This window comes from Desmodus rotundus, chromosome 1, assembly GCF_022682495.2.
Source record: "Desmodus rotundus isolate HL8 chromosome 1, HLdesRot8A.1, whole genome shotgun sequence".
Lineage (NCBI taxonomy): Eukaryota > Metazoa > Chordata > Mammalia > Chiroptera > Phyllostomidae > Desmodus > Desmodus rotundus.
Genome location: NC_071387.1, coordinates 189,482,949 through 189,495,799, shown reverse-complemented (window position 1 = coordinate 189,495,799; position 12,851 = coordinate 189,482,949). Strand labels below are relative to the sequence as shown.

General features: G+C 40.0%; 1 protein-coding gene across 2 annotated transcripts; it reads right to left on the bottom strand.

Moving 5' to 3' along the window:
* Nucleotides 1-470: 470 nt before the first annotated feature.
* On the bottom strand, nucleotides 471-1,529 carry LOC112320994 (E3 ubiquitin-protein ligase RNF167-like). 2 transcript variants are annotated; one of them, XM_045186182.1, is made up of 2 exons: nucleotides 1,356-1,529; nucleotides 471-1,238 (listed from the first exon to the last, which is right to left on the bottom strand). In XM_045186182.1, the coding sequence occupies exons 1-2, from the start codon at nucleotides 1,527-1,529 to the stop codon at nucleotides 471-473; spliced, it is 942 nt and encodes a 313-aa protein (XP_045042117.1). The 2 variants fall into 2 exon arrangements, with proteins under 2 accessions (XP_045042117.1, XP_045042116.1); XM_045186181.1 differs by having other exon boundaries at nucleotides 471-1,529.
* Between the last annotated feature and the right edge of the window lie 11,322 nt (nucleotides 1,530-12,851).

The window sequence follows — 12,851 nt, the reverse complement described above, 5'->3', positions numbered from 1 at the left end:
GCACTCTTTAGGCATCAACTGATGACAATTAAACATTTAGATAAGTGTTGATTACTTCATTCATATTCATCCCAATCAAAAATGGTTAAAGGGAATGCACTGAAATTTTTCCAGATATGAAAAATCACATTATGAAACCAAATAAAAATGTTAATCATCCCAAAGTAAATTTAAGATGCTCTAAGAATAATTTCAAATAAAGTATTGAATTATGTTGTCATTCTTGATACAAATTGTAAAAATACGCTTTTTCGAATTGTTTTTCACAGGTTTTACACTTATTTTTTTGTCCACAAAAAAATGTTGTTAACCCAGTAAGTGAAGACCTAACCTCTTTGCATCCCCAAATCCCTCAAAAGGATGGCGTTGAGTAAGGGAGAAACCCAGGAAGCAAATGTCTCCTATTCATCAACATAGACAACTGAGGGAAGAAAGAGGGGCTGTGCAAATAGGTGTGGGGTGGGGGATTATTAGACCAGGATGGCAGCTGAAGAGGAAGAGGGGATTGGAGGTGAGGGATCTGTTGAAGGCCCAAGAAAAAGGAGGGGGGCTGGGCCTAGAGAGCCAAAGGATGTAGGAGGTGAGAGGCCAGAGCCCAAAAGTGGGGTCCGTTCTGAGACAGGATGCTGGACCCTTGGCGCCCCTTCCTCATCGCCTGCTTGCCCCTGAGTTTCTTCCTCCTGCTGCTCCTCTCCAGGACCCCGACGAACAGGCTGCTTGCAGATGGGACAGGTCTTCTGGGTCCGAGTGAGCCAGGGGTCCACACAGTGGCTGTGATAGGCATGAGCACAGGGAAGTACCCTCAGCTTGTCCCCATCCACATATTCATCCAAGCAGATGGCACAGACATCAGGTTCGTCTCCATTCTGATAGTCACGTGTAGGAATCTGCTTCAGTTGCTCTTTGGTCAGTCGATTTTGCTGGAGCTGTTTCTGGTGCTGGATACAACGAACTATCATCACTGTTCCTGCCAAAATCAGCAGTACTCCAATTCCTAAGAAAGGAATGAGGTAATAGCCCATGAGGAAGCTATCATCTGGGACCAGGAGCACCTGAGCCCCGTTCTGGTAGAGGAAGAGGGCACGCAGGTACTCAGAGCTCCTCTCCCCAATAAACACAGACGGGATCCAGATCTGCTGCTGGATTGCCATACTATTCCACATCATGTTCACCAGTTGATTGGAATTCACGTTGTGTACCACAGCTGCATCATACCCAGCCTTCTGAGCATTTAGGACCTTGAGATCAAAGGTGCAGTCGAATCTTCGCAGCAGTGCAATAAAGGCTGGCCCGCTGTCCAGGGCTAAGGGCGGTGGGGCAATGGGGCTGCAGGCGTTGGCTGGGTGAGCCTCCACAAGGAAGCCCTTAAGTCCCTCCTGCCTGAGGGTGGGTCCAAAGAGAGCTGGGAGGTCTGCAAAGTCCATGCTGGCAGTGTGGTCCAAAGTCGCCCGAATGAGCCCCCAGATGGGAGCTGCTCCCCACAGCACAGTGGCCACAATCACAGGAAGCAGGCAGGCTGAAAGGTGCATGTCAGTGGGAGGGAGAGCTGAGGGGGCTGCTTCCCAGCACCAGGGGCAGAAGTGGAGTTCCGCGCACTCTCTGCCCCTCCTCCAGGATCCCCGGGGCCACTCACTCACTGCGGTGTGCCACTTTCCAGCTACATAAGGGCAGGAGGAAGGAACCCCGATTTGGGGAATGAGATAGCCGACCCTTGTAGGGGAGCTGCGACTGAGACACTAAAAGTACCCTTTTTTGTTTTTTGTTACAGGGATAAAACAGGGAAAGGGAATGGGAGCACGAACAGGTGACAAAAAACTTCCAGAAAGGTGAGGAGCTCAAGGAAGTGGGCCTTCCCTCCAGGTGGGCGTCTCCCCACCCCCTGGAAAACGGTTTTTGGTAAAGAAAGGCCCCTACCACAACTGGATGCTCAAGGAGAAGGACTTCCGATCCTCTCCTCCTCCCGCAGGTCACGGCAACAGAGTCGGTGCCTTCCGGTCTCGCGAGAGTACTCGCCACACCTCCCTCGTAGCGGCTGGAATCTTACTGGTCTGTTGCGAGAGACCTCCTGACTCAGTCTGGCCCTGCTCGCGAAAGAAGCTGGAAGTTTTCTAGACTATGGACTTTAATGTAGGTTTTGTGGCAGATGACTCTACTTTAAGAATGTGCACCATATTTATAAGTGTGAGTCCTTTATTGTCCCACCTCCCAAACAAGTATCTGAAATCTGAGATAATTCACAAGTAAATGACACATTATGATACAAATAAACAAGGATCATCTATTTTCAAAGAATTTAACATTTTAATCATTTCATCCTAGTGATCCAATACAATCTTTTAAACTCGTGTCTACTAACATTTCATTTTATTTTATTTTTAGTAGTTAATGACTTTTTTTACTGTTCAAGTACAGTTGTTTCCATTTTCCACCCGCCACTCCCCCCAGCCCCAGCCATCCCAATTTCCCACCCTTGTTCCTACCGCTATTTGGTTTTGTCCATGTGTTCTTTATAAATCTTACTGAAAACCCTTTCCCTTTTCCCCCCATTATCCCCTCCCAACTCCCTTCTGGTTACTGTCAGTTTGTTCTTAATTTCAATGTTTCTGGTTCTATTTTGCTTGCTTGTTTGTTGTGTTGATTAGTTACACTTATAGGTGAGATCATATGGTATTTGTCTTTCACTGCCTGGCTTATTTCACTTAGTATAATGCTCTCCAGGTCCATCCATGCTGTCGCAAAGGGTTCATTTCAAACACAATATGGAGATGGGAAGGAAATTTTACTTCTTCATGGGGACCAGTTAACCTGCCAGGTGTTTGGACAGCACATTTTTCTAAGCTGTTGTAGAAGTCTGAAGGTTTTGTTGTAGAATTAGACCCACATGGGCAAGGAAATAACCAGAATACAAAATTGTGGGAAACATTTTCTTGTGATCCCATTTACAACAAGAAAAGTATCCATTAGTTCTTACATTTTATATTTCAAACAACTGCCCTCTTGCTTTCTTAAATATTATACCTAGAGGTCAAAGCCTAGATTAGTAAAGGAAATTATAGATCACTTTAACTAAAGATGTAGCAGATTGGCCAAGTCAGAAATGGAAAGGCTATATTCTGAGCACACTGCAACAAATTGTCCCTCCAGACTTGGGTGGCCAGAATCTCACGTTACAGGATTACCTTGCCATTTTTGTACATTGGTTCTATTTACCAAAATATTCTCCCTCACTTATCTCCATGGTCCTGCATTTTCCGATTTGGGAGTGTCACAGGTTATTAAATGCCGCTCTGCCTGCTTCCACATAATTCTTCTGAGATTAAGCACAAAACAGTAAACTCCAAGTACACATATGTTTGAAGACAATGCTGGTCTTAACCACTCCTTCCGGATTTTCAAAGCGGTGTGGAGGACAGGAGGGAGCAGTCTCAAAGTGATCCTGTCAACATTAGCTAGTTGCCGACCTCAGCCTAAAATGATTGAAGAACTGGGAAGATTCTTTTGGAATAAGTTGTCAGCGAACTATACTGATCCACACACACACACACACACCCATGGGGAAGCAGAGGTGGTGCTTCCCCGTAGCCTCACGCTATGGGAAAGTGACTTAGAGAGACTTGTGAAAATTGAATCCGAGTAAAGGGGAATCCCAGAGTAAATGCAGCCTTGGTTCAAGCTGCATTTCCACAGCCAGAAAAGTTTCTCAGAGTCCAAATGTGGATCTTGCTATGGGAAACCCTCATATGGGACACCACAGAGGGTTTATCCGAAGGGATACCAAAACAGAGGGGTGAATACTGGAACTTAGAAACCGGGGAGTAGTCACAGGTGGCCAGCCCAGAAAAGATATTGCCCTCATCAGGTGAGCATCCTAGAAGACTCAAGAGAAAACATTGACAAGGAATTCACTAAAGTCTTGTGTAAGTGAAAATGAGTCCACTTGGGATTGTTTATTGCACTGGCAGACACCCACAGCAGTTTGCTACTGCGCCTAGGACCTGCGGCTCTGTAAGGTTGATCCCTTTGTGATCAGCCTTAGAGAGGTCATGAGTAGAGGCTAACCAGAGCAGGAGGGAGCAAAGGGAAGGGAAGCCAGCAGAGTACCCCACCCCCAAACTTTCAAAGCCTGATTTGGACCCAAGGTATGGGAATTTTGTTTTTATCTACTGCCTCCACTAGAATGAATGGCCAAGGATCATGAAGACAGAAACTGCTTTTCTGTTTTATCCAGATGTATCCTCATTCATCGGGAGTGGGTGGAGGGGGGCAGGCAACTGATTGATGTTCCCCTCTCACATTGATGTCTGTCTGTCTCTCTCTTGCTCGCTCTCTCTCTCCCCTCCCCATTCCTGTCTCTCTAAAATCAATAAAGAAATATAAAATTATTCTTGCTCGTAAGCTTAATTCTTTTTGACTTCTGTGTAACCTTAACTCAGATTTCAACTCCTTTAACAGCTATTGTGAGAAATTCAATTGCATCCAGAATATGGAATTGGGCTAGGATTATTGAAGCTTCATTTCAAAGAGATCCCTAGGATTCTACTAAAAATAAAATTTCACTCAACTGTCTCATTTCCCAAGTGCATGTTTTCTTCCCCAGCCATTGGCTGTCCTTTGACAGCCATGCCCCTAGCAATGCTGCATGCCCTTCCTGCTTTTCCCCTCTTTTATTAGGAGCCCCCTCTGCCCCCTGAAACCTGGATGTGGAAAGCATGATTTTAGCAGTTGATCCCCTTACAATAAATACTTTGAAAAGCTGCTAAAAATATTTTTCTCTGTATGTTTACACTACAGAACAAGAACATCAGATAAATTACTGATTGAAAAAATAAAAATAAAAATAATAAACATTGACCTGTCCTAAAATCACCAATGAAATTAGTGACCCCTGTACTTTAATGGTGCATTTTCTGTTTGTTTCTCAAAATGGGAGCCTGACTTTATATATCTTGCTGCTGTGTTCTTTCAGTTTTTGCCTCTACTGCACCTCTTCTGTGGTCTGGGTTTTAAACATAAGGCCTATGACATAGCACTGGTTCCACTGATTGGCTTGCTTATATATGTAAACCATACAAACTTCAGTAGTCATCAAAAAATTAGAGTAACGTTTTTTACTATTACTAAATTGTGTTTAAAAACTTGGCACTGAAACATACAACATTAGGAATTTATAGGAATGTGTTAGTTTAGATTTGTAGAACTAATGTAAAATGTGTTAAAATGGTATTATTCTAAGAATGAAATTACAGTGAAAGATTAATTTAAAACCTAGATTTATCTTTAGGAATTAGTCATTATAGGGAAAAAAAAGTATTGGTCCTGAACCAAAAACTTAATCTAATGTACAAAAATTGTGTGAATATCACTTATTATTTGAAAGAATGATCCCTGGGGAAAAATAGTGTTTCTTTATTTTAAAATTTAAGTTCCTGCATTGATGAAAATTACAAACCTGAGATTGTAATACTAGAGCAAAAAGAAAATCAGCTGATGTTTACTAACAATAACCAACCTAACAGGACACGCCTCAAAATAATTGTTTTTCAGTAAAGAAAGAAAGGTAGATATAGAACATTGCAGATAGTTTCTTAAGGGTAATGATACTGTTTCCTCTATGTTAAACTACAAAACTATCCTCCCACTTTTTTCTTTGACTTGGGTGTTGTCAACATAGGACTTCTGTTTCTTGTATGGTCTCTAACATAATGGTAGTTTGTTGCCCTTGACTTAGAAAGAATGTGGTCTGTGCCCTCTAGGATCTTAAACCTTCAGGCAACTTAAATGAATAAATATACTTTCAATAAAATCCATGCACCCAAGCCATATGTCAAACACCCCCTTGAGGGAATTGGATAGGACTCGAAGCCAGTGGGCTGCACTGTGTGCCCATGCCACCACACGGACACTCGCTTTGCTGCGCCTCCATCAAGAACTAGAAGATGTAAGTGACAACAAGTATGGCTTTTAATTTGAATCTCAGAGTCCAAATTCAATCAGAAGGACAATAAATATGAGCATAAATGGTTTTCAGGAAGCAACAAGATCAATCCCAACAGGAGTAAGGGTCTGCAAAGTGGAGCCTGCATATTCAAGATAGCCTGGAGCCAAAATTAATTAGCTTGACCCAAAATTAATGAAAGTGTGAAAAAAGAGCATAAATGAGCCTAACCTTCCAATCCTGAACATGACGCAAAGCCTCTGCTAGCTAGAACCTTTGGTCACTCAGAAAGCAAGAAGCCCCTTTGTGGTGTTGAGGTGGCCCTGCATATTCACACGGTCACCCAAATAGTGGCTCTGAGGCACAGAGACATGCCGTTGAAGACTAACTCTGACTTTTGTCCAATTTAATAACTCCTTCCTTCTCTTCTTAGGAACAGAAATAGGTAACTTCCTTTTGCCTCTTTCTGTTGGCCTGCCTAAGTAGGAAATCCTGGACATAATCTCCATACTCTTGTATTTCGTGAAAAAGCCTCAATGATAAATAGTCCCAGGAGAAGTGCTCCCACTGTCCAAGAAGGAGTTTGTCTCTTTCTGGACTCAGGAGGAGCTAGTCAGTATTTCTTTTTGTCTTTTGGATAGTAATTTAATTTTCTGTCACTCATGTAGGTGGTGTTTTCTATGACTTAGTGATGCCACTTTATATGGCTATCCAACCAATAGGAGCATCAGATGAATCACTCAGAAGGGTGCTGAAAGAACCTTTTAGTGTTTAGGGAAGAATATCAAGGCTTCAGAGTCACAGAAAGCCCTAAGCATGGGGCAAACAAGCATTTACAGAGGCATGGTTGCCAATGGCAGAAGCGTAAGCAGCTTAAGCAAAAAAATAAGAAGATATTGATTTATGAAATTGATGGAACAAATAAAACAACAAACTTGGACAGGAACGGGGAGTGTAGGTGCCAGTTCCATGGGAACTGTGTACAGTGCAGGATTCTACTGTACTTTATTTCTGCATCTCTCTGTATGTTTGCCTCATTCTCCCTGACTGAAAAACGGCTGTCTTCCCACAGCAAGAACCAGGGCCAATGACATGTCTCAAGTTCACCTTCCTTCTATATACTCCCCAGTACCAGTTTAAGTGATAGACCTGTAATGCCAACCCTAAATAATGGAGACTGCTGTAACAAGGTGGTCTGGGATGTCTCATAGAGCATCTTCCTGATACTTTGCTTAAGATTTCTGGTGCATGCATGAAATATGCTATATATCATTGCCCTTATTTGACTGTTATGCTAGTTAATACAGGAACAAGATCTATTCTTATATTTGAATTTTATTCATGTCTTATGCTCCTTAAAAAAAGCATAAAATTTTATGAATCAAACTTTTGAGTATAAGTTGAATACTTTTAGTTTCATTGCTTAACATATAGATAAATAATAGCTTATTATTCAACTTTCCATATCATAATTTTAATTTTTACATATTACTGTAACATATACTTATTTATTAACTGAAGAGCTTATTTATCAAATGTGAGATTCCAGCATTGTGTAATTTTTTTCTAATGTCATTACAAGCCAATCATTAAAGATAAATTTAAGCACAACTAAATGATTTTTTCACTTTTTATTTTCAATAGTAGAAAAGATTTTGTAAAAGGTGAAAGATTTATACTATCTGAAGAGAAACCAGAGTATCAATAGTAGAAAAGATTTTGTATAACACCCACAATCTGGTTTCCTTCTTGCTTATGAATATTAAGTTAAATTTCAGTCAGTAGGACTTTTGGATTGGTGTTTAACTAACTCAGTTGTATTTTTTACTTTCTGTATTCCAGTTAAGGTATGCTATAATGATGGTAACAAGAAAAGTTATATTCATGTGATATTAATAACAAATATACTCCTCAACTCACTCTTCATGGCTTCCACCATCTACAAGTTCCTATTCACTTCTCTTTGGTCTGAATTTACAGAAAATCATTAAGAAGCCTACAAATCATTATATGTCCAGTTCCAAAATTTTAATTTCTAGAGGAAAAAATAATTCAGGTTTGTTACTACTCTTAAGGGAATTTCTCTGTTTATTAGTTTCTCTGCTTATTTTTTTAATAAGAAATTTTAGATGAAGGAAGGAAGAAGAGATTCACTCATGTTAACATATTTATAAGAGGATAATTCCATTAATTTCACAGATTTTTCTATAATTGTGGTTTGAGACTTGAATGCTCTCAAGTCACATTCTACAAACTGATTGTCTGCTGGACTCTCAAAGGGGTCAAAGGGCACCTGGAGAAAACAGATGGAGTGGGCATATTATCCCTGCTCCTTGCCTCAGAGACTGGTTTACAGCTACAGAAAAAATAATCTGTTGGCCAAATGCAGATAAACATTCAAGCATATGCATCTTTTTTTAATGTGTAGAGTTTTTTTTCCTCACATTCTATCCACCTCCCTCACAACATGGATGCTGCTCCACGATTCTTACGGGAACATACATACTTCATGGAAAGTAATTGAAATAAGTCTTTATTACTTTGAAAAAAGACTTCAAAAAGTGTAACTCTTAGTTTTTTTACTTGTTTTAAATTTCAGCTTTATTGAGGTATAATTGAGTAGAATTGTAAGATAATTAAAGTATAAATTGTATATATCAAGATACAATTTGCTATGCATATGGTCTATAAAAGGATTCCCCATCTACTTAATGAACACATCTATCCCCCTATGATCATTTTTTTTCTTGAGATACTAGTGGGCAAGAAGATGCTAGTGGGCAAGAGCTGCTGGGCAAACAACTTACTTGGCTGGTACTCTCCATGTCCTCTCAGTTAAGTCAAGCCAGTGCATATTTATTAGGCACTTATTGTGTACCTAGAAGATGGAGAAATAACAGGAGAAGTTCCCCTTTCAAAAGAAGACTATATAAGCTGAAAACAAAACCTTCATAGTACCAAAAGATCATCTTATGGATTAATTCTCTAATAATGAGAATAGACTTTACATTTTTCTGAAAGATGAACTAACAAAACAAAACAAAAACAAACATAGATATAGACAAGAGAATGGTGATTACCAGACAGAAGGGGGTGGGGGAGGGCAAATTAGGTAAAGGGGGTCAAACATATGGTAATGGAAGGAAACTAGTTTTTGGTGATGAGCATGCAACAGAGTACATAGATATTTAACTATAATGTTGTATACCTGAAATTCATATAATGTTAATCAGTGTCACCTCAATACAATTTTTTTAAAATTAATCTGGGGACCAGGGTCGGCTTCAAGGGTATGAAACATGTGCAGTCAGTCACACAGGGCCTTGGACTCAGTAAAATCCTAAACATGCTCTTGTCCTCTTGAAATTCTTAAAAATTTTTCAACAAGGGGCCGGTATACTCATTTTGCAATGGGTCACTCAAATTAGGTAGCTAGGCTTGCCAGGGATAGGCCTGTGCCCTGTCCCTAGAAAAACATAATATGTGTTCAGTGGAAGAACAAGGTGTTGCCTTGTTTGTTAATAAATTGTGCAGAGGAAATTGAAAAGGGGAGCTAGCGGAAACCAGAAGCCTTCTGCGGATATCCCAGTACAAAGCGATGAGGCTTCACCACATGCAGCAGTTGTCACAGCAGAGCACTGAGAGTGACAAGACGTGGGCTCTAGAACCTAGTTTTTACTACATCCAAAGCAAGTTTCTGAGGTTTGCTTTTCCCACAGGTTGCTGTCATGACCTCCAGCTTCACTGAGGACTTTTCTAATAATATTTGAATATAAAGTTCTCCCCCCAAAAAGAAAAATGTAACTGTGGAAGAAATTGCCTATATATGTATATATAGTCATCCAAAACCATATGGAATTTGAGAAACAAGGAAGGGAAGCCCACAAAAAGAGAACAAGAAACTACATTTGTCCCGAAGAAATAAAGTTTGGGGACTAGTACAAATTCTACCTAATGAGCAGCTGATCCAACCCAAGAAAAAATGTCCTGTTTCTTGAATCAAATGATTCCTTCCTCAAGCATTTAACAAAAACTACAGTTACAGTTTCTGGTCACAGTTAACCCCATACCGGTACTTTCTTTCCCCCTTTCATTTATAAATCCAAAGGACTCTCTTATGCATGGTTTTGGCTTACTTATATTCAACTCATGACAGTGTTATTTAAGAAGGGATATGTGAGCTTAAGAAGATTTGTGAGCCTGTTAAAGACAATGTATTATTAGAACGCATGATACAGCGTGATGCCAAGTCTATACACTCCACAGACCTATAGCCTAAACTTAGCCTTAGGCTTCATTCCATTTCAAAATGGCCTTGAAACTGGCATGGGGTCCATTTCTCCCTTGAGTCTTTTTAATGTCCAAAATGTCTTTAAGAGGATAATAAATATTAATATATGTTTGGCAAAAGATATTACAGTCAAGTAGATACTGAATTTGGTCTTCAGAGCTGGAGCCGTCTGCCCTACTGGAGCACTCTGAATATTGACTTTGGTGTTTCCTGCCCTAATTTGGTTACTCACTCCAGGAAAGGAGCTCTGGCCATGTTAAATGCACTGCCAATGGTGGAAACTCAAATATAAGTATATGGCCCCTAGCCTGGCTGTTTGATCAAATCCTGTTACCCAATATATTGTCGATATTATCGATCTTGTTAGTATGTCTCATAACTGTTTCAGAAACCACCACCAAGTTATACTTCAAACATTTTAATCTATCACTAAAATAAAAATAAAAGTTCTTGGTTTTATATAATCTTAAATCAAATCTCAAACGTACAAGAGCACCCAGAATCTATTGGGTCCTAAATTAGGAAATGTCTGAAGTAACCAATTGTATTTTTTTTTTGCTTGTCAACGAAATGTTATTTCCAGTTCTTTTATTATTATTTTTTTTAGAAAATAAAAAAACTCTGCATTCATTCAGACCTTCAGTCCCATATCAAATATCAGGCCATCTGTGTACCATATTATTGTGTATATGTTTCTAAGGAACATCACTGCTTTACTCATCTATTTATGCCTATTTCAGCTCATTCTGTTCTTAATTTGATTTTTAAATATTTTTTATTTTGGCACCATTTTAAGATGTCCTAATTAATTCTATTTACTTCCACATCTTTATCATGAAAATGAATGTAAATGTGAGGGTGAAGTTCAGGTTTAGAGAATGTAGTTTGGCAAATAACTTTTCCCAAATTACAATCCCTTTTGTCTACCAAAACAAAAGAGACGTTGATCTCCCAATCTTGTCTGTCTGCTTTTGCTGGTCACACATTCTTAGCACTTCCCAACCTTCCTTCCATTTTCTTGACATTACTTTTTGTGACAGTTCTCTCAAAAATGAAAGAACTGGTTTGGCAGATCTACCTCTTCTCCCAAATAACTGAACAAGTACTTACAGGCTGAGAACAGGTGTGTCAACAGAACAGTGAGTTCAGAGAGGCCAGGAAGCTTTCTAAACTCCTCTTCTATCACTGTGTAACTCCAAATGTTAGCAACTACTTCAATAAAAGGAAAAGCTTTCATTCAACATTTAGATAAGAATTTACATTCAGCCCTGGTTGGTATTGAGACCCAGGCTCAGTGGATTGAGCCTGGGCCTGTGAACCAAAGGGTCACTGATTTGGTTCCCCATTGGGGCACATTCCTGGATTGTGGGCCAGGTTCCCATTTGGGAGTGTGTGAGAGGCAGCCACACATTGATGTTTCTCTCCCTCTCTTTCTCCTTCCCTTCCCCTCTCTCTAAAAATAAATAAGTAAAATCTTTTTTAAAATACATTCAACTAGACCAGAAAGGGGTATCAGAGTATCTTCAACTGACAATGCAGAGATTATAAGATACTTTCTTATGTACATCAGGTTAGGTTCCATCACTGCAGCCTAATATGAAATGCACCCCCCGCAAAGGGGCTAAATGCAGCTTTTGTAGCAGAAAAATTGTAAACTCCCTTAAACTAACCAGTTTTGTGTAATGTCAGCCTTCAGAATGAATTTAAAACTCAGTTCATGCCAAAATAAGTGGACATCTGTCGTGGCTGTTGCACCCACTTTGAAGGCCCAACTGCACCCCAAGAACAACTTGCTCCTTCACGGGAACTGCCAGATTGATCAAGCTCACCACAGGCCACAACTGAAAAGAATATTCTATATGTCAATTCTGCATCCTCCCTCCCAAGGGGGCAACGCTATGATTTGGTGTTCCATGCACCACTCTAAGTGTGAAGCCATTAAAAAACAAAACCTTAGTGAAGCAGAAAACAGATGGCCTGCAGTCTCAGCTTTGAAAGCCAACAGGGCATTTGCTCCCCAGAGTGAGAGATGCACCCCAGGGCACACAAAGTGACTTACGGGACTGGAAGAGAAAACACAAAACATCCATTTTTATTTTTCTCTTGACCTTTTTAAATTCTGTTACCTGTGTATTTGTAATGTACACAGTGATACATGCACAATTTGTAATTACATATAGAAATATATACATACATATATATACACACACATAGGTGTAAGATTATAAATATGTATGATGAAAAGGTTTTCAGGTCCAGGCTCAACAGGGCAAGAGTTCTATACAAGGATAGGAGTTTTCCTGGCACACTTGAACCCAAACCTTTTCCCCCCTCAAAATTCAAGACACTTACAAACCCCTTCCCACTACAATATCTCAGAGCATTCACATACATTTGGGAGAAGTCTTCTACATTGATGGGTTTTTTTTTTTCAAAGGAAGTTTCAGGGGAGAACACTGTACATTAAAGAAGAATAACACTCCCACCTTTCCATAGGATCTTCAGTTGGCAAATAAAAACAAAAATGGAGCAGGACAAAATGTTATTGGACAGCCTCGTCGATAGGGAAGAGATGAGGGAACTGGATGGGTGAGAAAATGCAACCTTTGTGTCATTGCAACCAGA